At 38.3% G+C, this 27823-nt stretch overlaps 1 protein-coding gene across 2 annotated transcripts in view; it reads right to left on the reverse strand.

Annotated features, from left to right (window-relative positions):
* Nucleotides 1-1820: 1820 nt before the first annotated feature.
* Nucleotides 1821-27823, reverse strand: part of pdlim2 (PDZ and LIM domain 2) — a 37746-nt gene continuing 11743 nt past the window's right edge. For both annotated transcript variants that reach the window (XM_004072489.2, XM_011479349.3), the window contains exons 4-10: nucleotides 26260-26329; nucleotides 25726-25865; nucleotides 22959-23022; nucleotides 10773-10891; nucleotides 5361-5509; nucleotides 4247-4358; nucleotides 1821-3203 (exon numbers count right to left, since the gene is read on the reverse strand). In XM_004072489.2, coding sequence (XP_004072537.1) covers nucleotides 3020-3203; nucleotides 4247-4358; nucleotides 5361-5509; nucleotides 10773-10891; nucleotides 22959-23022; nucleotides 25726-25865; nucleotides 26260-26329 — 838 coding nt within the window. In that variant the 3' untranslated portion in view covers nucleotides 1821-3019. The remainder of the gene's footprint in view (nucleotides 3204-4246; nucleotides 4359-5360; nucleotides 5510-10772; nucleotides 10892-22958; nucleotides 23023-25725; nucleotides 25866-26259; nucleotides 26330-27823) is intronic.

The raw sequence follows: 27823 nt of genomic DNA on the forward strand, positions 1-27823 counted from the left end.
GGAAGTTTTTCTTTTGTTTGGTGATACTTTACAATTTCATTCAAGACAGAGATGCCCTGGGTGGGGTTGGGGGGGACTCAAGCATCCCTTAATGGAAGGACAATTCAACTGCAGAACATAATGTTAATTAAAAAAAAAAAAATTCAAACGTGGTTGCCTTTACAAAAGCTGTAATACAAAATTTTCCATGAATAAAAGTAAATGAAATTACTCTGGGTACCAAGTCAATTTACCACAATCAAAATAATTGTTCATTCATTGATCATTACCATCTGTTTGACAGATGACAACTGCTTAGAGTAGCATCCGTCAACAGGACACCATTAGAAAGCAGAACAAACTAAAAATAAATAGCCAGGATTTTAAAGTCCAGACCTCAAGGTCGTTAAAGAAAGAGGCATTAATGAGCAAATGTCTGCAACCTCAGTGAACTAATCCAATGCAAATGATAAATGTTCTTTGGTTTAACCCTTGTGCTATCTTAGATGACCCCACCCTTACATTGACGTGTTCTCCCTACCATGACAAAGGTGGATAAAGGTGGAAAGATTTCATGTAATCCATGGACACCAGTGAAGATCACAAATCATTGAAGAAAAAAGGTTCAGAGCACTGTCTAGTGGGTCTAGATGACCCAACTCCCAACGTTAAAGTGCCTAGGATAGCACAAGGGATACTGAGGATATCTGTTTAGTTGTAATGTAATGAGCCGAAAGCTTACACTCAATTAACTGCCTCACTTTTTATAAATATTTTACTGGATTATTTTTTAAATGCTCTATTTTTTTTACAGATTCTTAAATATTTTTACAACATGGGAGTTTTACAGTGACATTTCAGGTAGCTTAAAGTGTGAATTATTTCCTAAATTATAGGTTTGAACCTTTTTTTGGAGTGTAATGTTTTTTTCAATACTATACTGAAATGTGAACTTATCTGACCACAAATGACTTCTTTTCGTTTGTCTCTTTCTGGGTGCTTAAATTAGTTAAAATGCGATTTCATAAAATGCATAGAGAGCTTGAGAGACTCTGCATGCATCAAATTTGTTATGAAAATTGCTTTTGTGTAAGATCTTCAATATCCTATTTATATGCACTATAGATACTAAAAAATATTCCTGGACTTAATTGGTATTCTTTTGGACTTCACAACGTAGCAAAAGAAAACATTTTTTGAAAAATTCTCCTTTCCTACAACAATTAATTTTAGGTGGACTATTTTTTATCCCCAGTCTGGACAGCCTCACTTGTTACTACTTGGCAGTTGTAAGATTGTAAAAAGAAAGTTTCTCAATCATATTTCTGAAACATACACTTTCTTTCCCCTTTAGCCTCCAAATCTTTTTATAACTCACTTCTGACATGTAATTAGTGAAAAAAATAGGGCTGAATTTCCAGCAAATGCCCTCTTCTTACAAATGTTCATGTTAAAAGGTCGCCACCTCCTGGTAAAAAGTGTGAACTACACAGATTCTTTTAATTAAAGGTTTTGGAAAAATGAACAAGAATGTTGATACTTTATTATGGGCTTTTTTATCCAAAAATTGATTTCCTTTTTATAATTTTAATACTTTTGTTAATTTCATTAATAAATAAAAAAAGCATACCAATGTATTTAATGGCATTTAAAGTGAATGAAAGACTTTAACACTTTTGCTCTGTAAAACAATCAGAAAGGAAAACATTTTATTTGTAGGTTGATCATTGTCTTGCAAATGTAATCTAGATATAAATATTAAATCCTAGTGCATGTCATGTCAAGGAAAAAATGATATTTACGGTCAGAACAAGTTTTCCAACACAATAATGAGACCTAAAGAGCTTCAGGATGTGCTGTTTATTAAGTGCAACATGAAATATTGGAGTGTACTGATGTCTCTGCACAAGTGGGTAGTCAATTCTTTTACTAAATTCTTGTCCATATTTTATTTATATTTATGTTTTACAGCATAGAAAAAATAGCCATCACATGTATTTTTTATATTAAATGAATCTCCATTCCTTCAAAAACTACGAAACATCTAAACAACTGGTGGGCTGAAATTCCCTCCTGCCAATCACCTGTAGACTCCTAAGCTGCACTGCAGGGTGCTGCATTGCTTCACACCAAGAGGGTTTGTGTACAAACTTTGCAAGTTCTCCTCAGGCTTGGGCGGGTTGTCTCAGTGTAATTAAGGCTCTTCCCACAGTTCAGAAGGATTTTAGCATAATATTCTGCAGCTTGACTAGGAAAACATTTGCTTATTTGTGTGATTTTTTAACCCAGCATTCTGTCCATGTGAACCCTGCCTCTCATCTTCTGTCAGCTGAGACTGCCTGAGGCCTTTGTCAGACCCTGGACAGAATGCAAAATGCACTAAACAACTTCTACTCAAACTTAGTTTAAAAAGAAATGCAAACATTGGCTTTTTGGTTTAATCATTGCAACTCTGATAAACTCCTCAAGTCCAAAGCAATTCATGTCATTTTCCTTTCTCTGATGTACGTATGCTCAGAACTAAAGGAAAATATACCCAAGGCACCACGCTCTTGCATGTAAAAGCATGCATCCACACACACCCACACACACCTGTCTGTGTTCAGTATGCAGCAGGGTAGGATAGAACTTGATCTTTTTGTGTCCGCATCACATTTAGTTTGGGATCCTCACTTTCAGAGTCAGCGGATACTAAGATCACTTCAACCAAACATGACCTTATTACAGTGGGGTGATTAATTTTAATCAAAGCTGTGAATTATTAAGAAAAAATTAACCCATGAAGTACAAAATATCCAAGCTGTTCGAAGCAAACATCCACAAATAACATACATTTACAAATAAAGCAAGAAGGTATGTCGCAATATTGCAAAATATGGTTAAATGTGATAAAATTCATTAATCTATTGTCAAACCCCATGCAATGTCCAAAGTAAGTAAATGAGTCAAAGGAGAAGTTTCAGACAGAAAAACAGCATTCCTCGTCCACAGTGGGGCAGATGTGGAGTGGCTGGCTTGATGGGGACGCCAGGACACTGGCTCACTGGCAGGGTGCTAGCAGTGAGCTGCCAGGACCCTGGTAGCGATCTTTGGCATGCTTCTCGCAATACATCACATTTCCAGCCCAAAAGTGGCCTCTCATTCGAAGATTAAGGCCACAATCTGGGCAAGTGTAGCACTCTGGGTGGAGGTAGTGACCATCTGTGATGCGCACCACCTGGTTTCTGTGGACAATGAGCACAAAAACATCCGATTACGTCAAGAGTTTTCTCACACAAAAAACAAACATTTTCTTAACAACTAACAAGTTCAAGCATGCGTGCCAACTGTAGTCAACCTATACATGTTTAAAAGCCTATACTTGCTTTTTAGCTTGTTTTGGATCATTACGGTTCAGCTTAATGCTTTAAATTTTGTGATTGGTGTTTTTTTATTAAAGAACCACCCCGATGAAAATCTTGTTTTTAATATTTTTCTGATGATGGAGGACATGTAAAAGTATTTCTTTCTTTAAAATCGCTAAAAAGTGCAGTTGGAAAAAGCTTGTATGTAGAAGCTACAATCAGCATGCCACAGCCTCCTACTCCGTTCCATCATCATCCATTCATCCAGTGCTAGACAACTAGATCCATGTACGTCTTAAATTTCCTTGTCTAAGATGGTATCTGGCTCAAAATAAACTATGTTGGTGTAACTTAGTTTATTTGATTTGATTTACTAAATATTGACTGTAGGTTCTTTTTGGTTGGTCCAAGTTCCCATCTTCCAATACTAAATTTGACAGGAAGTGGGAAATACTAAAATGTAGCTGTTCTTCAAACAACCACTGACAGTCAGTTGCTGAAGGGAGATAATTTCCTTTGACTTTCATGTAAAAAATCTTTTTTTTACTTCTTTAAGTATTTGGACTTGTAAAGTATTTTAAAGACAAGTATCTTACACATTCAGAACAGTTTGGGGAGGGGTGGAGTTAAAAGGGTTGTTCTGATTATCTTGAGGCTAAAATCGATTCACATTTAGGGGGTAATTTTTTTTGATTGGCAGGTGGGTGGATCCAATAGCGCTTCAAATTTGATTGCATCCTGTCTGATTGCTGTTTTGGAACCTCCGCTTCCAGCTTTATTTACACAGAGCACTACCCAATGGGTCACCCGCCAATCAGAGATTATCGGGCCACAATAAGGTTCTTACTAGCATTCACATGAGCTTTTACACATGAAAAGGAATCGGACCATTAGGACTAACACGCAAGCATCAGAAGACTTACAAAATGCTGCTGCCACACTTTGCACAGGTATGAGATTTGCTGACTCCTCCCACTGATGGACCTGGTTTAGGTGGGTTGGGTGAAAGCTTTCCTGGAAACCGCAGAGCTGCTTCTGAAGACAAACACACCAACAAAAGTGTAATTCGTTTTCACTCCCTTTGTGAGGGAAGCTTGCTTTTTTCCCAGCCAGTAACTAAAAGCTCAGCATATTCAAAAGAAATGTGGAGAACAATTATTGGATTTTCATAAAAACCTTTTTTCTCTGGGTTCTTTTTCAAACAGGAAAATGGAGAAGGTAGACACATTCAATGAAAGGATTTTCTAACCAAGGGATATTTTTTTCCAATCCAGTAGAGAGGATGATATACAGAAATAAAGGACTTTTACTGCCGCATTTAAACTAAAACACAGCCAATGGAAAGGTTTAACAAATAAGTGCCAGAGAGAATGCAAATTATGTTTGTATTTTACATGGAATGTAACTACATCCTGAAAACAGGGCACTGGGTCATGAAAAAACCATTCATTACAAACTGGTGGAATACCTACAGGTGGAAACCAGATGCATGCCCATATTCTCCACATTTTCCATCTCTAAGACTTACAAATACTTTGACAAATGTCTAATGTAAGTTTCAGCACAATGACACAGAAATGTAACACTTTTTAGTGTCACACCACAGCTTTAAATGTTTTAACTAAGGCATATATATTCATCTGTAAGCCCTGCACAGTGGTATAGCGGTTAGAGATCTCGCTTCACAGCCAGAAGGCCCTGGTTGAAATCCCGGCTGGGTCTTTGCTTCGTGGAGTTTGCATGTTCTACCTGGGGACTTCAGCTTCCTCCCACAGTCCAAAAACGTGTTTCATCTCTTAAGTGTCCCTACGTTTGCATGTGAGTGTTTGGTCCTGAAACTGACAGTATCCTGCCTTCGCCCAACAGTAGCTGGGTTGGTTCGAGAAGCACTGTGACCCCAAAAGGGATTCAGTGGGTACTGAAGATGGATGGATGGTACATAACCATAAATGACCCACGCTGATGACATGTTGGGCTAACGTCAGGTTCTGAAAATGGTTAGATAGATATTCATGTGTAAAGTGGAAACCCTCTAACCTTTTTCGTCCGCCTCCAGCACCTCTTGTAGCATTTTGAAGGTGTTGGACTGTCGAGGAGTCGTGCGGGTCTCCTTGTTCTCCTGAATCATCTTGAAGACCTCAGAGTCCCTATCGAATCTCTGCATTGCAAAGTCAGAACTGGAACTGCTGCAGAAAAAAGCCATGACGAGGTATCAAATGATAGTGTACAGTAAGTTTGTGCAAAAAATGTAACTGCTCCATAAACCAGCCTGCAAAAACCTTTATGAAGCATTACTAAATGTTTAACATACAAGATGTGCAGTAAATGAAAAAAAAAGAATCAAGCAGAAATGACTAACTAATTTAAAAATGACACCATTAATTTTAAATTGGCGTCATGAAAAGCTCAACTAAACCTCCACATTTAGAAACTATGCTTCTACATGGACAGATGTGATATCATGCTCGAGTATTTACCTAAAGAGACCAGAGAGTATTTGCTGTTACAGTGAACAGGTTGGCCAAGCACATACCTGTTCAACCAGATTTTCTGTGAGGTCTCACACAAGTTGTTAAATTGTCAACTGAAATTAGTCAACAGAACTAAACTGGTTTCAGTACACATCTGACTCAACACTAAAACCAAATGTACTGTAGTTCAGTATCTACCAAAGACAAATCACACTGATATACCAAAAATCCTATTTTGGGAAAAAAATATTTTGGAGCTTGGTAATTTTATTTAGCTCTGCTGCTTTCGAAGGACAAAAAATGCTGCTCTGTGATTATTGTTTCTGATAAGTGATAAATGTGTTCTGCATCACTGCATAAGAGATCAGACACAAAAGCTATGATTAGAATGGTTTATACAGAGAAGTTGTTTTGAATCATCTTCATTTCAAACTTTGAAAGTTTATTCCCAGTACAGAACCATAAATACAACAACTGTATTTATGATAATCAACAAGTTGGTTCATCACAGAATTCTAGAATCATTTAGAAGCTGGAGTTAACAGATACTATGAGTCAGGAACTTTTCAAACACCTCAACAAAGAGGAAACACAAAATTCCTTTCTTGTTACATATTTCTTAAATATGGGCCAACAAAACTTACCAGCTTTGGAGCCCCTTCACTGTTTTACAGATCAGCCAAATCAATTCAAGTTTCCATATTTTCATTTATGTCTGTTTGTGCCTTTTTCCTAGCACTCTATTTAAGCAAATTTGTTCTCCACTACAGCAATCAAACCAAAACAAATCAAATCAAATGTAAAAAAAAAAGATTCTCATTCATTGCAAAGATAATTAAGATATAAGGATTAAGATATGAAGTACAAAAAGTATGTGAACAAAAACTACTGCCAAAGACCTTTTCACTCCATGTCAGCAAGCATGGTTCAAATTGAAAACAGACTTTTAAAGAACAACCTCCACTTTTTCCACATCCTCTGCTCCACCCTCAGAAACTTTGGAGCCCCCCCCCCCCCCCCCTTTTTTTGAATTCCTGACAAAAAGAATGGCATAAGAAGAATAGCCTGTACTTAAGAGAGCAGTCAAACACTCAGACATCAGTGGTCAAAGTAAAATCAATGCTGTCAGGGTAGATCATTTACAGTTACGTAAGCTGTGTTTGGAATGGCCTCTCATCTACATCCATCTACATGTACTACAAAATTTGCTGTAAGCGTCTAATCTAAAGCTATTACTTCTTGGATAAGAAAAGGAAAAAAAAAATCAGCTTAAAGCATGAACTCAACCTTCATCAGGTCAAAACACATCCTAGAGCTCAGCTTAAGATCAACTACCTCTCAGAACCTGTTAAATAACAGTTAAATATATAGCAGTAATGGGAAATGAAAGCTTCCAATGACAGAACTCACCTTAGAAATAAAAAATGGAACAAAGGAAAGGCAGCGCAACTCCAAAGAATGTCGTTTTTCTCAGCCTCACACAGGAAACACGCAACTAATATCAGCACATACACAAACGCAGAACATGCATCTCTATCTGAGCCAGACCAGACAGAAAAACAAGCGCTGGAGTGAAAGGTGTGCCCCTGGGCTCACACTCATTGGCCACACAGTAAAAGGGGTGGGGCAATGGGTGTCACTTAACCTGTGATTGGCTGGAAAAAAACAGGGAGAGGGTTAGTGAACAAGCTGGGGGAAACAGACTGGGGACCCATTGGGGGGGGGAGAAGTAATTATTCTTTTTTTTGGGATACAGGACTTTTGGACTGTAGCTGCTGACACGTAACCCTACAGGCTGTGGTTAGTCAAGGAGAGACGGAGGCCAAAGTCAACCATTCCTGACTGTGAAAAGAGACACCAACACAAAGTCTTATGAGAAGAAGAGAAAGAAAAACTTTCATATCTGTTGAGACTGAATGCATTCCAACTGAGCTGAAAGGGCAGCACCTGCATGCTGTGGAAGGAGCTGAATCAAGGCAAAAGCATCTGGGAGAGGGTGAGGCAGGGCATGGGACACTGCAGCGTTAAAAGATAAAATGACTTTACACTTATGGACTCTGTGTGTATTTAAAAATCCCCTCAAAACAAGATCAGCTGCACCACAGCAGAGCAACAGTTTTGTTATGACTATAAATCAGGGGAGTCCAAACTTTTTGCAAAAAAGTGCCAGATTTGGTGAAAATGTGTAAAGGCCAACATTTGAGGCTGCATTCTCTGAACTATTTAAATAACAATAATTGGAAATAAACGAATTACTCTTTTTTACCAGGCAATGGGATACTTATTTTTGCACATAAAACAGAACAAATATTACTGTGAATTTCATATTATAAGACCAGAAAAGAAATTTAAAAAAAAAGTTAGGAGAAAAACCTTTAACATTAACATTAAGATTTAACATTAAATCTGGGTTCATATGAAATGTTTAAGTAGCCACAGGTTGTTGATACGGGTTTACAACCGCGTATAACATAGATTAGCCAATCACAGTCAAGAAATCGTAGTTCTTAGAAAGTGCTGGGGGCTGCATATTAATAATTTTATGACAGGAGCCTGCAGACTGGAAGACATTTGAACATGGGCCACATTTGGCCCTAGGGCCAGATTTTGGATATACCTGCTATAAATATTTAGAGGAAATAATAAGGATTGGTTGGTTAAACTTTTCTTTTGTGTTTTATGATTTCATGATATCATCTCTTGGACTGATGCATGGAATCCTTGATGTGTTTACTACAGTGATTTTTTTGTCTTTTTGATGGCCTGTTGTCATGTTCACACTTGTCCAGGTGCTACTTTGGTAGAAGAAAAAATATTACCTCCTCCTGTCTTGTGCATGTGCTGAAAATCTAAACTTTGTTGTCATGACAACCTCTTGTGTAGATGCATGAAAACATTTATGGAGACTCAAAAAGATGAAGATGTTTTGGATGACAATCTGAGATAGAATACAAGCATGAACTTAGTTGTGTCCATTAAAGTGCATAACCGTATGTGTGTTTAAAGCATCCTTTTTTACCAACCATTTTCCTGAGTGCATAAAAATGCGACTACAAGGAAGCCCAATCCAGTGCTTTTGTGTGCTGATAAATGCTGCCAGGTAAACGCAGTATGCTGTGTCAGAACATTCAGGGTAAAGCCAAACCATTTATTCAAGAGGAAGAAGGTGGGTTTGTAAACATAGAGAGAAAAGGAAAGGCAGAGATGTAGGACTTAGAGTAGACACTGGGAATGTAAAGACTTTGACATGGTTTTTCTTTGGTCGACATGATGGAAAGACGAAAGTTGAAAGAAAGATGGAAAGAAAACGAGGCATATAGATTGGGAGCAGGTTCAAACTGATTTATCATGGTTGTAAGGAAAAAAGAATGGAAGGAGTGATCCTAAAGAAGGAGTTTGCTAAGTACTGTATGTTCTGGAGGGGAAGAGATAGTGTGATGAGTCTGAAGCTGGAAGTTGAAGGCATGATGTTGAATGTTGTCAGTGGTTATGCTCTCCAGGATGTGAGCTAATGGACATAGAGAAAATCTGGAGAGAGATGGATGAGGTGATGGAGGGTCTCCCTAAAGACAAGAGAGTGGTGATTGGGGCAGACTTTAACAGTCATGTGAGTGAGGGAAGCAGAGGTGATGTTGAAGTTTGGTATTCAGAGCATTGATGCAGAAGGACAGATGGTGATGGACTTTGCTAAAAGAATGAAAAGGGAGGAGTAAATGTTCATACATTTTTCCAATGTCCTTCAATGTACTGGTACAATACAGGATGATCCTATTCAGCAAGAAAGCTTGTTTATTTTGTGGGAAGTACTTGTTGATACTGCTTCATCATTAAATCACTGATCACAGTAAGAATGATCCTACAAGTTGATTACATTTGGTGCAGATGTTGTGATCGTAAAGAGATCATTAGCTGAGGATAACCACAGCCATTGAGAGCAAAGTGGTAACTGAAGAGATTGTAGTCAGGAAGCATAGGATGGCGGTGTAAGGTCAGTAAGAATGAAGTGAGGATTAAGAGTGGAAAGGCAGTTGGTCCTGATAACATACCCGTAGAGGTATGATAGAGTTTGTCTTAGTCACATGCACTTGTAAGGGGGGGTTGACCCCAACGGGTGCAGCAGGCGACCATAGGTGTGTCTCGCAGTTACCTTGAGGCTCATGTGGCCACCTTAACCGACATCATGAAAATGGTACGTACCATTTTCAAGCGTGTGGTAAGTATATCATGAAGTATTTGCAAGAATAATGAAAGCTACACGCACTTATGATGTACAGGTGATGCTGTTGTTCGATGCCCTAATGCCAAACTCTAGTCATTAGTAAGACACACGTACTGGCTCCATAATGACTGTGTGTAAATGCCGCAGTCACAAGGTTTTCACATGTTATGTACGTGCCCGTAGGATGCACACACAAACTACCCTGACTGAGTAATTTCCTAAATTCTAACAGTTCGGCTGCGAGCATGGAGCACACACTTATCCCTTGAACAGTAATAACAAGCTCCACAATCAGTGTGCAGGATTTAAGGGGGTTGAAAAAAATGACAAATCCCTACAACTTGCCTGCATCTCACCTACCTCACCTTACTTACATGTTGTTTAAGAGTTCATTATGACCTGTCGCCCACAGTATGCTAATAGAAAAAATGTGCAGTAACTTTTTTTTCCCCAAGGGCTCCGAGTGATCTATGACCTTGGTATTTTGCCCGGACCACCTGCGTGTTCTACAAGTTTACCCATTTTTTCCCGTGTCTACCATTACGAAAGATGGGAGGGGAGTTGCTGACTGGACTGTAAACAAGATCAAGAAGAGAGGGAGGATCCCTAAGTAATGGAGTAAAAGTCCTGGTGCCAATTTTTAAGAACAAGGGAGGCACACACAGTTCCGTGTAAAGAGGTGTGTGCAAGCAAGTGGAGCAGCTATAAGACAAAGAGGAACCCTTATAGGTGCATAGTTTACATGAAAGGAGGGCATACCTTCGTCTGGGGGACATGGGCACATCCCGGTCCACAGGACTCTGTGGCGAGGCGCGTCCTGGAGGGGTTGGGGTCCGGCTGGAGAAGGAGTTATTTCTGAAATCTGAGGTGGAGAACTCCTTGAGGAAAAAATAGAAAAAAACAAACGCGACTGTTAGTGGGTATGAATATTCTATGTTTCACAGCTTCAGTTAGATTACTCCCATGATGCAATGCGATTGACATAATACAGAGGAGTTATGTTCAGTCTAGAGGCAGGAATTCCCTGTCAGTGTCTGAGGATTACTGTTTTAGAAAACAGGGAATGGGTAAGGAAGAAAGGTGACATCTGAAGCTAAGGAAGCTCTAAATCTGAGAAGATTACAAGCAAGGCCACATGGAGTTGAAGATAACCAGTCAAGATCAAAACAAGAGAGATTTATCAGAAGCTTAAAGGCATAAATGGATGGTTGAGCAGTTTCAGAACAGCAAAAAGCATCAAGTTTATAAAAATAAAAAAAACAGAATTGTTGAGATTCAGATTTCAAACACTAAACTCCATGTGACTGTGCAAACTATCCAGAGGTTTTTATCACACAAGTCACACCCAACATTCCTCTCTTTCCTTCTGGCCAGTTTCAATCAACATGTGTTTAAAAACTAGATAACCAATGAAAATCAGAGAACTGGGCTTTGCAGAGCTCACAGAATTCAGATGTTGCACAGGTACAAACAGCATGTCTGGCACCAACTATGGTGTTGGTTTGATGGGAAACGCAGAGTCTATCCTCAATAGCTTCCAGATGTTGTTTAAATTCACAATTAGTCATGGTGGTCAGTTTTTCCTGTCTAGAAAATGAGAGAAATTACAACGTTTTTGGCCAAACATAACTCACTGTATACATTCTAAAACTAATAAGTTTAAAGTTATACATAGAAAATTACGACAGAAGAGGGCGCTATATCACAACTGAACACAATTAGCTGTACTTTTGTCTGGGCAAGTAACACTAATGACTGGAAAAGCAGACATCAGGAGTACCATCACTACATGCAATGACAAAATTAAACTAATTGGTTTTGTCATAAAAATACATTGGTGACCAAAAAGTGCCAATAAACACAAAAAAACATGGATAACTGCACAGCACATACATCACGTGTGACACTTTTACCGTCAGGGTTTCCACAACACTGTCTGTCATCAATACATGCTTACCTGTAAAGCCAGTTACCTACTTTTCACAATATCTAAATAAGAAAATGGACCTATTTGCTTCCAAAAAGAAGCCCAACTAAAGACTTACTAAACATGGCTTTACTTTTTAATTCAAAGAATGCAGTTCTTTCTTCTGCAGTTCATAAACTAACTCTGGATGTTAAAATGCCCTGCAGGCGGCTCAAAGAGTGCAACTTTTACAACAGGTCTTGTGAATTTTCTCCTTAAACCGTCACCACCTGGCACTGGAGTCACACAGGCTCCATCCAAAAGAAGGATGGCTTCTCCAGACTCTGAATCACTCTGGGACTTAAGTTAAAGCTGATGCGCAGGCTTGATGCAGACAAAGTGGCATGGACAGAGCCAAAGATTTGTGTTTGTAATGCCAGCACCCGCTTCCAATTCAGCAACTCTTTAAACAAAGTTTCTGTTCTCAATTGAGTCCAATTTTCCCTTTCTTTTTCCTCAGTGAGTGGGCAGATTAGTGGTGAATGCCAGGAAGCCTTTAGCAGAAACGATCATTGGGACTGCTCCACGCAGTTCCTCCCAGTATAAACCCAGCATAATAACTTGGGGTTCATGAGATCATGCTCTTCATATTGTCAGAATACAACAATAGGTGGGCATTTCCCTCCTGCTGTGAAGCAATCTAAAGGGCATATACCGCATGGACATATATGCTTTACAGATTCTTTCAGGTGGGTTGGTGAAAGCCACACATTATGTGCTCGTGAATCAAAACTAATGCAAACCAAGCATGTCTTAGATAAGTCTGGCATGTAACCTGGATCTTCATGCAATCCAAAAGCATAAGAATTTATGGATAAAATCACAACTTTCAGCTATGAGGCCCAAGCGGAATGCAGTAGATTTAACAAAAACAAAGGCGGAGGAAAAAATAGAAAGAAAAACAGCTCCACTGTACGCAGCTGTGACTGAGCTCGTCTCTGGAAAAGGGAAAAGACATGCATAAATGTCAAACAACACTTATAGAAGCAGAGCTGTTATCCACCCTGCATGATCCAAAGCTAGTTCTCTTACTTCAGTAACCATGGCACAGCTGGCACAGGCACTGAACTGTCAAAGCTGCACTTTTGGTTTAAAGTCATTACCGTTCCAAAACAAAGCATCAAAAGCTCCTTACAGTTCATCTAATCCCTACAATGCATGTAATAAACTACATCATGGCAGTGCCAACAACATCCACATGTTATATACACCAGCAAATAAAGGGAAGGAGCACAGCCGAACTGAGAAATACGTATTATTATGAGCGGGGTATAGTGACAAGGCCACAGATAGGAGAGACTTCTGTGGAATATCAGCCAGCTTTCAGTGGTTCCTGTGGCTGCAGAGAGGAGGAAGTTCTGATTAAAGCTACACTGAACTGTAATCAGATGTTCATAGTCAACAAACCCAAGATCATTAGGGCAAGTCGCTGGTATGCTGCACTGGCTAACGGGTGCACTTACAAAAACAGATTCATCTACATAGTATTCACTAAATGTGGGAACCTCCCAAATGGATAAATAAAGTTGTCTATCTAAATACCCTAAAAGAAAAAAACTACTCTTAAACTTTTTTGCAAATTGTGAGCTCATGTGAGCAACATTACAGGTTTAAGGGTCCGTATTGTTTTTGCTGGCTGGGTTTTATAAGAGCGTTCACCAATGTAAGGAAAAAGCTACAACTCCATGTCTTTATGAAACCAACAGAGACATAAGAGCATGTCTTTTGTCATCTGGATACTGCTATTTAACCCTGATGAAATTGTTTATTTTAGAAAAATTACTGGATTTGGACATTTTTGGTTCGATTTACTGAAAACACCATTTTATATGTAGGGTTATTTTTATATGGGATGAGGTCAAAACGCGAAGCTCTGAATTAAAACCCCAAGATCTATACAGAATGATTGCATGTCAAAAATTAAACATAAGCCCCTTTGTGACCAATGTATATTCTTAGAAGACAATGCCAAGCTTGGATGTAACTTGTGGAAAAACTGTGTTGGAGGATTTAAAATATTTTCACACACAATCTGGTCACCACAGAATCCACATTATAGCGTCTGACAGTCTTAAGATAATATGTTAGATGTAATTATCTGCATCATCAAGTTGCATCATCTGGACTTGGCTTCATTTGTCTCTTAGATGACTGATGAAACGACTTTGATAAGTAGGGAAAAATAGTGAAACATCCCTGCTTTTGTTTGGCGGCGTGCTCTTGAACCAGGTCACAGAGAGGAGAAGAAAAATCATAGTTTTGGCCAAACGTAACTCATAACTAACACATTTGTTTTAGTTTAAGTACATGACAAAAGTGCATGGTACCATATGTAAAACATTACTACTAAAGATTAGTAAAAATTATAAATGCAAGATAATTATATAAAAGCACAGACCTTTTTCTTTAAAATGATGCTTTCTAAAAATGGGGTCTTTGACTTGAGTTGCACAAAAGTTACAGCTGAGACTTGACTTTGCTTGTCACCAAATACTTTAGACTAGACTTGTACTCAAGTGGAAATACTTCAAACTTGACTTGGGCTTGCGAAAAGGGACTTGTGAGAATCTACAACAACAAAAGAAGAAAAAACAAAAAAATACATCTAAGGTATGCTGTATCAAGCCAAAACTGATGGGAAAACATTCAAAACAGTGCCAGCAACAGTCCTGAGATTGACTTCAAGCTCCTAACTGCATCATCATTACCACCCTGCATCTTCAATTACAGGGCACTGGTCTGCAGCGCATACATCATATTTTAGGAAGCTTGGTGCTGCTGTGAAACTGTGTCATAACTGCTCATTCTGTCTTCACCACAGACATGACTACTATATTACAAAAAGGCATTGGGCACCCAGCATGTTGGGCTGGGTAATAATCAGAGCAGCGTTCAAAGTTTCATCATCTGCTGCTGTGCTCTGGTGGAGGTTCTAAGCAGTAAAATGATGAGAGCTTCCTACTTGTTAGGCACCACCCTGACGGATACTGCCTTGTAATTTCATCTGGGCACTGGAGCATTACTGCACCTACATTCTGCATTTAACAAAACCCAATATAAGGCTGAAACTGGGACATAATCATGAAAATTGGTGTTCTTCATATCCCACTGACACTGCTTCATGAAAAGTCCGAACCACAGTGCTGACTGCTATGATGAAGTGACTAGAACAGTGTGTTCACAGGAGCGTGGTGGTTAATCCACAACAGTGTTGTGTCAGCACATGGGAATGATGCCGCATGCATAATAATTCCTGGAATGAAGGAGGGTGGGGTCAAACCCATCAACATTTGCAGTCAAAAAGATACGAATCCCAGAATCCAGCAAACAAGCCTGTGCTAACTCTTCAAGTTTTGATGCTAAAACAACAGAGAGCTGTTCTACAGCAAAACAAACTTTCAAAGTGTGTCATTTGCAGAGCATGGGGTGCATGAATGATGCTCATAACAGCCAAGTGAATAAGTAAAGAACACTAAAGCCATTTCAAAACATTTTCTTTGACTTGCAAATTTAAATAGTTGTGCATGTTTATTATTCGTTTTCATGAAGTTTTTCCTGCATAAACACAAGTACACATCTCTACACTCCACTAGATGAAAGCAACTTAAGACGTCTCGCTCTTCAGCTCTAGACTGTATTCTTCAAATGAATTTTATGGCACAGTGGTCAATAATAAAGACTTAAGTCAGAGAGATTGTCTGGACAGCACTTGTACTGTACTTCCTCCTCCTCCTCCCCAATCCAAATCATTCATGGCCACACACAGTCTAAATGCCCCAAATATGAACCCCATGCAAAAGATTACAGGCCAAATGAAAAAGAGGCACAAGTGGCATCGACAGACCTAAATATGCAGTAATTCACTTTGTGCCACATTATAAATTAAATAGGAAGAAACATTACTCCCCAAAGGGAAACAGAATGATTTCTTTACGGTACGCTTTAAATCATACTGGCTTGATGGCAAAACATTTCATATTTCTAAAGTTATTAACTGTGCAAGATTTAGTGAATACTGAATGAACTTAATTATTTTTTAAACCGAAGAAATTGTTTTTAAAAAAAATGCACCTGAAGGATTAAAAAAGTAGGCAAAATAAAAATGAACAGCAGCATTATTTGATCACTATAGGTGGTCTGAATAGCAGGCACACTTACACTGCTACCACATTGGGATGGAGCCGGAGGGTTTATTTTCCTATGGAGAAACACATTTTATACCACCATTAAAAACACTCAATAAACTTAGCTGGAGCTGCATTTTAATCCCAAACATCTGCATTTCATTAGGGATGAACAAAATCCCACTGGACTGCAAAGTTTATCAATTCATCATCTTCTAATTTACACAGAAATGATCAGGGAAATGAAAAAGTTTTTAACTGTGTTCAGATGGCTTCACTGAAGACCTTTCTAAGAACAGAAATGATTCAGTGTCTGCTATTTTAACATTTGTCTGTCTATTAAATCCATGCAGTCAACTTGCTAAAAAGAAGGCAGATTTGTCTGGAATGCTACTGTGTCAACCAATAATCTCTTCTTCGAACAGCAGCAGTCCAAGACAAAAAAATGCTCCCCTCCATCAAGACCACTGTTGTTGCAATGAGATCTTGTGAGACCCAGACTATAAAGCCTTTGCTTTGACTAACCATCGGCTTTCAATAAAGGTCAAATATAGTCTGATAAATACAATATCTGTCTTACTTCTTGGTCTCTGAAGGAAAATAAATAACCAACTATTATGTTGGAAGGCAAAAGGTTAAGATCTTGATTAAATTCCAGCTCAATGTTTGTCGTAAATCTTAAGCATCAAAAGGTTATAGATTAGCGATCAGAATTATTCCAGTTTAACTGTAAAATGATATAACTGTAAAATCTTTTCTAGCTAAGAAAAAAATGTCTGCCCAAAATCCCACGCTGTCGAGGACAACCCAAAGATATAAAGTAGACACTGTTTTATAGAAAACTAGGGAATTCTAAATATATTGTCAATATTTGCTGGCATGATTACAGTGAAGGGCAGTTATAAACACTGTTCCTTTGACAACATCTTCTGGAATGTTGACATACTGCTCAACCACCTTCATAAACTCCACCGTCTTGTAAAAAGAACCATCTCTCCAAGCCAACATTTCCCCATAAAACTTTCAGGGTCCACGGTCCCCAAGAGTGCACCCGGAGGCCTGGAAAGCGCAGAATCAAAAGTGTCTCAGTATGCGTTTCCACGCCAGAGGAAAGAAAAACAGACAGGCTGATCAATCAGCGGGACGGGGGAGAGGCGTGCTGCCCGTGGGGAGGCCGTAGCAGACGAGAGGCTTACAGGATGGCACTTTGTGTACTGTCACTGAGCTTTCTGTGCAGGGAAGACGGAAAAAAAAAAACTTCTCTCCACATAAGCCACAGTTAGCTGCGCTCCTTGAACACTGGCTTGGCTTCACTCTGCACCAAATGTGCCAAAAAAATAAACAAGAAAAGACAAAAGGCCTACTCCTAAACTCTCTTTAAGCCATCTTGGTCAAGTACAGCATGTGGCTATACCTACCAAGTCACTACAGTTTATAGCCACATACCTGTTGAAGTTTTTACCCACCATTTTTAGATTTTTGAATGGTGACACCACAAATGGGTTTTCAGTTCAGAGCTTTGCATTTTGACCTCATCTAATATAAAAATAACCATTTTTTTCTCTCCAGTCTTAATTTCTCCAGAATTGTGGCCACAGATTTGCAATCCAATCCACCACAACTTTAAAAACAGAGGAAGAATAGACAGAATGCTTTGAAAGCTGGCCAGTTGTGAGGGTAATAGTGGACAAAAATGTCCGGGACAGAAGCTGCATAGATGCATTCTGGTCTTGCCCGAACTGGAGGCGAAGCTGGGAAATGCGTTTGGTTTTGTAGGCCAGTCCACCCTTTCTTGCAGTTCAAAACACTAACAAATATCTGAGTTTTTGTAAACAATCAAGAACTTTACAAAGGCAGCATTTCTTAATCTTGGTCCTAAGGCTTTTTTCAGAAATAGCATCATGGAAATAATGATACCCAGACTGCAGGCTGGTCTTCATTACAGCTTTAGGGTGGAACTAAGACATGCTCTGTCTCTGAGCTTGCAACAACAAATGAGACTATCTAACAAATTACACATTAACATGGATTGATTTAATTTAAGCTGCTAAATCTAATTTCTACATTTTAAATTTGAACTAAATAACTAGTGTGTTCGTTATTTAGTATTTGTTAACTTATAATAGTTCAAGGCTGAGCTTGATTTAAATTTGGAGAATTCAATGAAGAGGAACTATGGTGTGTTTTATGTAGCATGACCAGCTGTCATAAGAGAATCTCTTTGACAACAAGTTTTTAAAACAAAGCACCAATCAGGCTGTTGGTGACCTAGACCAGTGGCTGGAGGCCATTGTGACTTCCCGATCTGTAACTGCTACCCGATCAGTCTGCGCATGCGAAAATATTACATCACTTCCTTTATGTGGCCAACATCGCGACAGTCAAGTCATTTGATTTATATTCACTCCAGTAACTTCTATATTTTTTATACATTTGTTGTTTCAAGATTGTAAAAAACCTTGTAATTCATTATCAAAAAATGTAAATAATTTTTTGTTTAAAAAGATCAGCTGCCGGTAGCGTTTTCCAACAGCGCTACCTCCTTTACAACTGTCTGAGCCTTTTAAAACAGCAATTACAAGAATTGATGTTGTCCTCAACAAATGAGAGCTTCCTCTGACTGGATTATAGTTCCGAAAAATAAAAAAAGTCGCCTAAAGGAAACACTGTATGATCTGTAATTTTTGTCATCTCAGATTATGAAAATCTCAATGATATGTGACTGACAGTCACACGGCTTGGAGTCGTTCTACCTGTTAGGTAGAACGACTCTGACTAGGCTGTTTTGTTTTATGTATATATGTATATATATATATATATATATATATATATATATATATATATATATATATATATATATATATATATATATATATATATATATATATATATATATATACAGTATGTGGCAACAGCAAAAGAGAAATGAGCACATTTTACTCTGAGGAGATGTCAAATTCAAATTACTTTAATTTATGTAGCACCTTTCATGTACAAAACAGCTCAAGGTGCTGTACATAAGAACAAACAAAAATGCAAAAGACACCAATCCCTATTCATGCAATAAAATAATTAAATAAGCCCCGCACAATAAAATACACAAAAACAAACACAAGTAAAAGAGAAATAACTAAAGAAAAAAAGGTAAAGAAGAGAGAACCCAGAAGGCGCCGTCTGCCTTGTCTTCCTATTGGCCGGTGTGTCAGCACAAACATCCCAGGCAAGGGTGAGAAAACACTCGTAAACAGTCTAATTTGGCTAAAATACATAAAACACATGAATATGTGTTAAAATATCATACACAATAGAGGAGCAAAGATTTCTATATTAAACAAATATGTATTTGATAAAATATCATAAAATATATAATAAAAATTATAGATTAAACAAATAAAATGATAAAATGATGTCATAAAGAAAATCATAAAACATAAAAGGAATGAAGAATAAAGAAGATATGACATGAAATCTGATTAAAAGCTGATTAGTTTACCAAAGTTATGAAGTTTATGAATCTGGCTCTGCAAAAACAAAAGCAAAAAACAAAGTTTAGCTATTCTTCATTCATAATTATAATCATAATAGGAGCCATGTACTTTAGATATTATCCTTGTTTTTAATCAGAGAGCTTTAAGCTTTTGTTTTTCCTTATTTGAGCTTAGAGATATTATCAACTTACAGTTGGGCATAAAAATAAAATGCACTCAGCTTAAAGTCAGTGATTAATTGTACATTTAAATTCCAATTCCCATTCCTGTGCGGTGCTGCAAATAGTTTAAAATCTCAATGAAACAAAAAAGAAATTCCTGTGATTGAAGGATGTCTGCACTGTGTAGAATAAGAAACGTTTTTTTATGTACATTTCGGGCTCCTTCATGTTCGTTTTGCAGCAGCCCGACTCCCTCCCCGTCCTGTTGTAGCTCTCATCACACAACAACAGGCTTTTTGACAAGAAGAAAAAAACTGTGCACCAGCCTTCCACAACATCTGCCATCACAGCCACCATTGTATGGGGTCTTTTCTCAGGATACCCAACACCACAGCAAAACGGGGGATCCTGTTGCGCATCCAACTCTCTTAACTCAGGAAGCCAAAGAAGGGTTGAAAACCTAGCTTTTAAAAGTTAAACTGATCACCTGATACAACAGCACTCTGGACTTCTGAGGGAAGACTGAGGGCCTTGTCATAGATGTTGCATTTCGCCACTGACTAAGCTGGTGTGTTCCTGCCAGCTTGAGCAGTATAATGGACAAGGTTGACAATAAGCCAAAAATCAGGCCTCTTCCCAGTCGTTTCCCCGCCAAGCACTTTGAAAGAACTCCCCTCACTGCACACCGCATTACTTTACATTTACTTATACAGGGAGGCTCATCACCACTTTGAAGCCAACAACCCTTAGAGTCAGACAAAAGCCAAACTTCTTGTTTTTTTTGCAGAGTTTTAGTCTGACGTCTTCACAGTTGGTAATTTGTAGCTAAACAAAGTTTCTAACTAAGTAATAAATATAAATACATTTTAAAAGGGAATGACGATAGAACAAGTCAACTTGATAAATATCTCAAGCATGCCAGCCCACACCAACATTAGTGGACTCTTATGGGAGAGCTAGCTGTTGAAGCTTTTCATCAGAGCACAGATCCTCAATGTGTTGTTTGGTAGCCCATTTCCACTTCAATCCTTCATGGGTTTTTTGGGCAGTCTCATAAAGCTGGAACTCTACAGTGGGTTTTTCAAATGTGGCTTCAAATGCTAAAAAATAGAACTCTTGATTTCCTGGTGGCTTCCAACGTCTTTGGACCCACGGAGCAAACTTTAATGCTGTATCCATAAATTGTGAATGCCAAAGCTGAAGGACAGGATGTAAACAGAAAGCTTGTTTAGCTTCTGCCTGAGCTACAGAGGTCAGGACACCATGACTTTAACTTTACTCTTTATTCCTAAATTTAGACAGTTCCAAAATATTTTACAACTGTTTTTATAGTTAAGATCCACTTCTTCATCAAAGTGTTTCAAGAATGGTAAATTAAAACAATGGTAAGAATAAACTTTGAATAAAGCATTTTTTGCATACCTTTTTAACAGTTAAGAAGAAAAAAAAAACTAAAGTGGCTAGTGTCAGTATGTAAACTATTCAAGATGTCAGTGTTAAAAACTAGACCTCATTAAATAAAGCCCACGCTAAATATGTAATGGGTATTGAAATCTGATTGTCAATAAGTAATTTGGTTAAGACTATAAGGAAATCCATCAACCACTCTGCGGTTTAATATCATGTGATTTGGTGCCATCTTGCAACACATTTGATTACACAATCCTTAAATCATAAATCCAGGTGAAAGAGGAATGAAGCCTTAAGCATTTGTTTTCATATTACAGCCATATTGAATAGGGCATGTACTGAAAACGTCTTGCACTGGTAATTTGCATCACAGATTCATATAACATTTCATGTCAAAATATGCATTTGCATAGCATAAAAGTATCAGCTAAAGTTGTTTTTTTTATCATGATAACAGAGTCTTCATGCAGACCTCCTGCTATGCAATGATCCAAAACAACTAGGACAGAGACAACTTTCCACATGGCTTTGAGGTCTTTGAGCAGATTCTATCTTACAGTCTCAAAGATTAGGCTGTGCTGGAGCTGGCCTCTTCGAAAAAGGCTTAGATTTATCTAAAGACTAATCAAAAATATTCATAAAAGAATAAAAAATCCAGTACCTTCTACAGACCCCTTTGGAGTCAATAAAACAGCCCAGCTCAACTAGGTCATCTTCATATTGTAAAAAAACAAAATCATCTTGATTAGAGCCAATCGCGTTTAAGGCTTGACAGAGCTGTAACTGATGAAACTGAAAACATGCAAACATAGAAGATAAACTTGCAGCAAAGCTTGGATCTTCTCTTACATCTGTATCTGAAAATGCTTGAATGCATTTCAGGTCAAATCTCAACATATTTTATCTAACATGCAATTACAAAATGACTGGAATTCTTTGTGCCACTACAAAAGGTCCTGTATGTTTGTCCTGTTCTGTCATTTCACATGTTCCTGCTCCAGTGGGATCCATGCATCAAACAAAGTATGTAAGCATAGCTGAAATAGCTATGATGAACTTTCCCACAACATTTCTGTCCTTAACTCACTGAAGTCTTTCCAGATGCCCTGGTCTATCCTTCAGGATTTGTTGCTGGAAGGGTAAATAGACCAAGTGTTCAGCAGGGGTCTTAAAACCTCAAGTCTGTATTTTACTTCAGAAAAGAGTTTCCATACGACCACTAAAGGTTAAGTTATTGTTCCAACACAAAGTCTCCTCTTTTGTCTCAGACAATGTCTGATTTAAATGGCTCCAAACGGCTGTTAAGCATAACGCCAAATATTTTCAAAGACTGACCTTTGTAGCTTGTACACTCCCTGCTATAAAAATGTCAACGTGCGTCTTTACCGTGCAGCACACCAACCCTTTCTCGGGCACCTTCTGTGGCACCAGAAACTAGCAATTCAGCAGGGAAGGGAAACTGGGCCATTGCGGATAAAATAAATATAATTCAAAGAGTCAATTGTACTGACAGATGGAACAACAATCTAAAACATAAGGAAGAAATGCACGACTGACTTACCTTCATGGAATCTGTATGTGCTTTAAGCACTCAGACAATAATCTCCATGCAGAAATAGAAAGAATGGAAAGACTTTTTCCCATGTGAAAGTTGAATAGATGAGCACAGCAGATTTATTCTATAACGGCTATTTTATCCAGTTCAGCAACCATTTATGTTAGCTACTATTTTGAAAGGTAGATATAAGGAGTTTGTTGCATCAAAAACTCAAAGTAAAAGTTTTGACTTGGCCAACCTGAGAGAGGGGTCTGGATAGCCGATTGCTTTTTTCTTCTGGTGACCATGAGCGCAGCTGGACACTGTAACATGCAAATTAAAATCTGTCAGACATTTCTATACACAAACTGTAAAGCAAACTGTAAAGCAAACTTAAAAAAAACATTTAACTATATAAGTTCTTATTTGGCCCTGCGACAAACTGGGGATCTGTCTGGGATGTCCCCAGCCTTCGCCCACGAGTGGCTGGGATAGGCTCCAACCGCCCCGGGACCCAGAAAAGGGACAAAACGGGTTTAGAAGATGAATGAATGAATGAATGTTTATATTCAACTTTTGTATCTAGATATATTTTCAGAACCATTCTAATACATGGATACACAGAGGCAAAAAAAACCTGTGTTACTGTTTATATTAAGAATTTTTTGCAGTCCTATAGCCGCTTTTTCCAAAACTAGCTACCTGATGGTCTAAGAAATGCAGTTTCTAATGCAGCCTTTTTAAATCCCCATGAAGATAGGCTTAAACAAAATATATGTATTTGTATTGATCTATTGTTTTAACATAGATTTCTAATTCCTCACTACTTGTGCTTCTTTTTCTGATAATTGTACCGTGGTGGCAATTTTTTAAGCACATCAGTACTGATCTGTGAACTAAAACGTAGTAACATAGGACCAGACGGTGGGGCAAAAAAGTATTTAGTCAGCCACCAATTGTGCAAGTTCTTCCACTTAAAAAGATGAGAGAGGCCTGTAATTTCCTCATAGGTACATCACAACTATGAGAGACAGAATGAGAAAGAAAATCCAGAAAATCCCATAGTCTGATTTTTAAAGATTTTATTTGAAAATTATAATGAAAAATAAGTATTTGTTCATCTAGAAACAAGCTATATTTCTGGCTCTTACAGACCTTTAACTTGTTCTGTAAGAGGATCCTCTGTCCTCCACTCGTTATCTGTATTAATGGCACCTGTTTGAACTTGTTATCTATACAAAAGACACCTGTCCACAACCTCAAACAGTCACACTTCTCACTCCACTATGGCCAAGACCAAAGAGCTGTCTAAGGACACCAGAACCAAAATTGTTGACCTGTACCAGGCTGGGAAGTCTGAATCTGCAATAGGTAAGCAGCTTGGTGTGAAAAAAATCAACTGTTGTGTAGTTAAATTATTATGAAATGAAAAACATACAAGACCATCTATAATCTCCCTCCATCTGGGGCTCCCCGCAAGATCTCTGCCCGTGGGGGTCATAATGATCAGAAGAACGGGCGGCAGTGGCTCAGGCGGTTAAGCAGGTTGGCCAGCGATCGAAGGATTGGCGGTTCGATCCCCGCTTCCCCAGGTCAACTGTTCACTCCACTTTCCCTGCCACCAGTGTTGCTCCAGTGGTGTGTGAATGCGTATAAATGTCTCGGTGATGGTCAGAGGGGCTGTAGGCGCGTGCTGGAAGCCACGCCTCTGTCAGTCTGCCAGTATGTATGAGGAGTCAACGAATACTGGACACATTGGAAATCTCCAGATCTGCCCCCAACGCTAGAGAGCAGGGGGGCGCAGGGGGTAAAAGGTGCAAGCCCCAGCCGGACTCGTAGAGCAGCCCTCCCACCGTGCCCAGGGGGCCCAACGAACCAGATCTAAACCGCTTAGAAAATCTTTGGACAGAGTTGAAAGTCTGTGTTGCCCAGCAACAGCCCCAAAACATCACTGCTCTAGAGGAGATCTGCATTAGTGGAATGAACCAAAATATCAGCAACAGTTTGTAAACAAGACCTTGTGAAGACTTACAGAACACGTTTGACTGTTGTCATTGCCAACAAAGGGTATACAACAAAGTACTGGGTTGAACTTTTGTTACTGACCAAATACTTTTTTTTCACCATATTTTGCAAACAAATTCTTTAAAAATCAGACAATGGGATTTTCTAGATTTTTGTCCTCACTTCCTATGTATTACCATAAATTACAGGCCTCTCTCATCTTTTTAAGTGGGAGAACTTGCTCAACTGGTGGCTGACTAAATAATTTTTTGCCTCCAATGTAGCTGCTTTCCCTTTCTTACCCACAAGGGGAATCATTCAGTCCAAAGTTACCATCATTTAACTGTGGAATTGGTAGAGTTTGAAAATGAATACCTAATTTTTGTTAAAGTTAATTGAAAAAACTTTCAAGCAAAAAAAACAAAAAAAAGAGATCACTGTAAAAAAGAAAAAAAAGTGGGAAAACGCCTAAAAAAAAATCTTTGTCCATCTTGTCTAGACAGATAATCTGCCCTAAACTGATCCAGTAACAGTTGTGCAGAACCATGAGCGAATGTCCACACACAGAAACCTCTGGTGAATGCTCTACATTCTGTCCTTTGTTCAGGTGAATGCAAAGAGAGGAATGTGATATCCTGTGCATGTTCTTTGTCCCAACAGTAGAAGCCCACAGCTCCACTCTGCTCCTGTGATTCTCTCGTTTGTATTGACCTGCCTGTTTTGTTGCTCTCTGTAAAGATCTGGGCCTATTTATGCTGTGGGTGTTTGCAAGAGACTATTCAAAGTTAAAATGATGGACCTTTACAATTTCTTTTCAGACCATTTTGATGTGGGCAGAATGTCTTGTATATCTGTTATTTCACAAGTAATGAAACAATGTCTTAGTTGTGTTTATTTGCAGAAAAACCATCAAAATGGTGCAAGAGAATTGGCTTAAAAACACTGACTCTTATCTTTGTGTTCAAACCAATAATATTAAAAACTACAAATATTATGTATCTGCATTAAGTATAGAGTGATACCTTTTGTTAATGGTTGGAGTCAGCCTCCCCCCCCTTCCGTTGGGGCTGGCAGGAGACTCTGGTGAAAACAGTGATGTAGGGCTTGAGACTGAGTAATCTCTGTAGTTCTGGTTCTCATCTTGCCTCATTACAACTACATCCTGCAAAACAGAGAAAAAATAAAGAAACAGTGGAACATTTGTGCCTGTTTAAAGTAATCTGATCTCACACACGCAAATGCAGAAAAGTACAGTAAATGGATGAAGTAGAGAGTAATGCAAATTCTGGTTTGGGATTTAGGACCTTAATTAATACAAGAAAGATTTTTGTTGTGCTTTCTGTGTTACTTTTGCAAGATAGTTAAATTAAAGAGGATTATAACAAACAGATGTACCAGTAGATTCTTTTCTAAATAAAAAGCTGCTTAACGACAGTGACCGCAACTTTTTCAAAATAAGATCACACTTCAGAAACTTCACTTTCTCCAGCTTTGACGTTGTTTAATCATGGAACATTTTAGACAGATGGAAAGTCCCACAGAACTTTAGAACCAACCTGGAAGCGTTCAGTAAGCTGTTCTGGGGTGTTCATGCCGTTGGTCTGTCCAGGACTGGAGGGCTCAGGTCTTTAAAAGTCAGAAAAACCACAAGATTAAACAGAGTTCAAATAAAATTAATATTTTAGTCCAAAAGTTTCATTATGCATGCATCTCCTTGGGTTACAATCCTATCCCATTGATGCCGAATTAGGAAAAGTAATTTCATTTAAAGCAATGCGGATATCAATACAAAAATAAGGAAGGCTCGACTTTAGAAGCAAGACAAATACTTTTTAGCTAGCTGATGCTTTCTAAGACATTACATCAGAAACAAAATAAATCAATTTCCTAAAAACCACAAAAGCAAATGAACTTTAACTGAGGTGGAGTATGGTTTCAATCACTCATATTTTGAGAACATGTGTTTTTCACGTTCCTTCTGTCAATGCTCTGATGAACATCCCTTTTATTGTGGTTTTTAAATTATGTAATTACTCTACGAAAAAGAGAAGAACAGACTTTTTCGGCGTCTCAGCTTCTTCCCTTACAAAATAAAAATGAGATACTGAGGAAGCATATCACAAGACTTGAGAGGAAATTATGATAAATCTGAGTGCCAATACAAACACACTGTGCACCCCCCCAATCCACAGGACAAGACAGGTTCTCGGTTGAGCTCAAAGCAACGAGGCATGCAGGAAGGCTGACATGATAAATCACGTAGAAGGCACGACTCTGGTGGCCTAGCCTCTGAGCAATCAAAAATAGAGAAATAAAAACAGCAACATAATGAAAATGTATTTTGATTCAGCATTCCAATCTATTTAAATTATTTACAAAAAAGCAGCTTCTTTTGATCATCTACTTGATTTAAATCCTAAACATAAAAACAGCAGATGTTAAAGAGCACATGTCAAGGCAGAGGTTGAACCAGAAATGATTTTAAGATAACAAAGTTACAAGTTTTCATTGTAAAACAAAATCTGACTGTGCCATAAATCTGCAGTCAGAAGTCGTATGAATAAAAAGCATAAATAGAAACTAGATACTGACCAGGTGGTGAGTGGAAACTGTCCAAGCAGAAATCACACATGTGGCATTACTCTGTGGTGAAACTGTGCTTAGAAGCTCTTTCATTACACAGCAACTGAGTCAGTGAGTGACAAAAACTTTGGTCAACAACCCCCATATGTTCTCAGTGAACTGTGAAGACTAAACAAGGACAAGAGACTTCAAACATTTAAGGGGAAAAATCGTTACACTCAGGTGGTCTTGTGTTTTCTTACACCTGAAATGAATTTCATGCACGAGATGAATCAATTTTTATTTCTCCATTTTGTTATGACAAGCTGTGTTACTTTAAAACAAATTGTTGCTGAATTTCACCTGATTTGCTTCTGTGGTTTCACTTCAAGAAAGAGGAAGACAAAAACAACAAATGCATGCCACCCAAATTCTTTCCTTAGAACTAGCAATCCTAAAAAGTTAGAACAGAAATGTGGTGATACATCAGAGTGCTGGAGGTTAAAAACCAACAACAAAAACAAAAGCAGACTAGAATACGCGACAGAGATCTGCAGT

Source organism: Oryzias latipes, chromosome 9 (genome assembly GCF_002234675.1).
Source record: "Oryzias latipes chromosome 9, ASM223467v1".
NCBI classification, from domain to species: Eukaryota; Metazoa; Chordata; class Actinopteri; order Beloniformes; family Adrianichthyidae; genus Oryzias; species Oryzias latipes.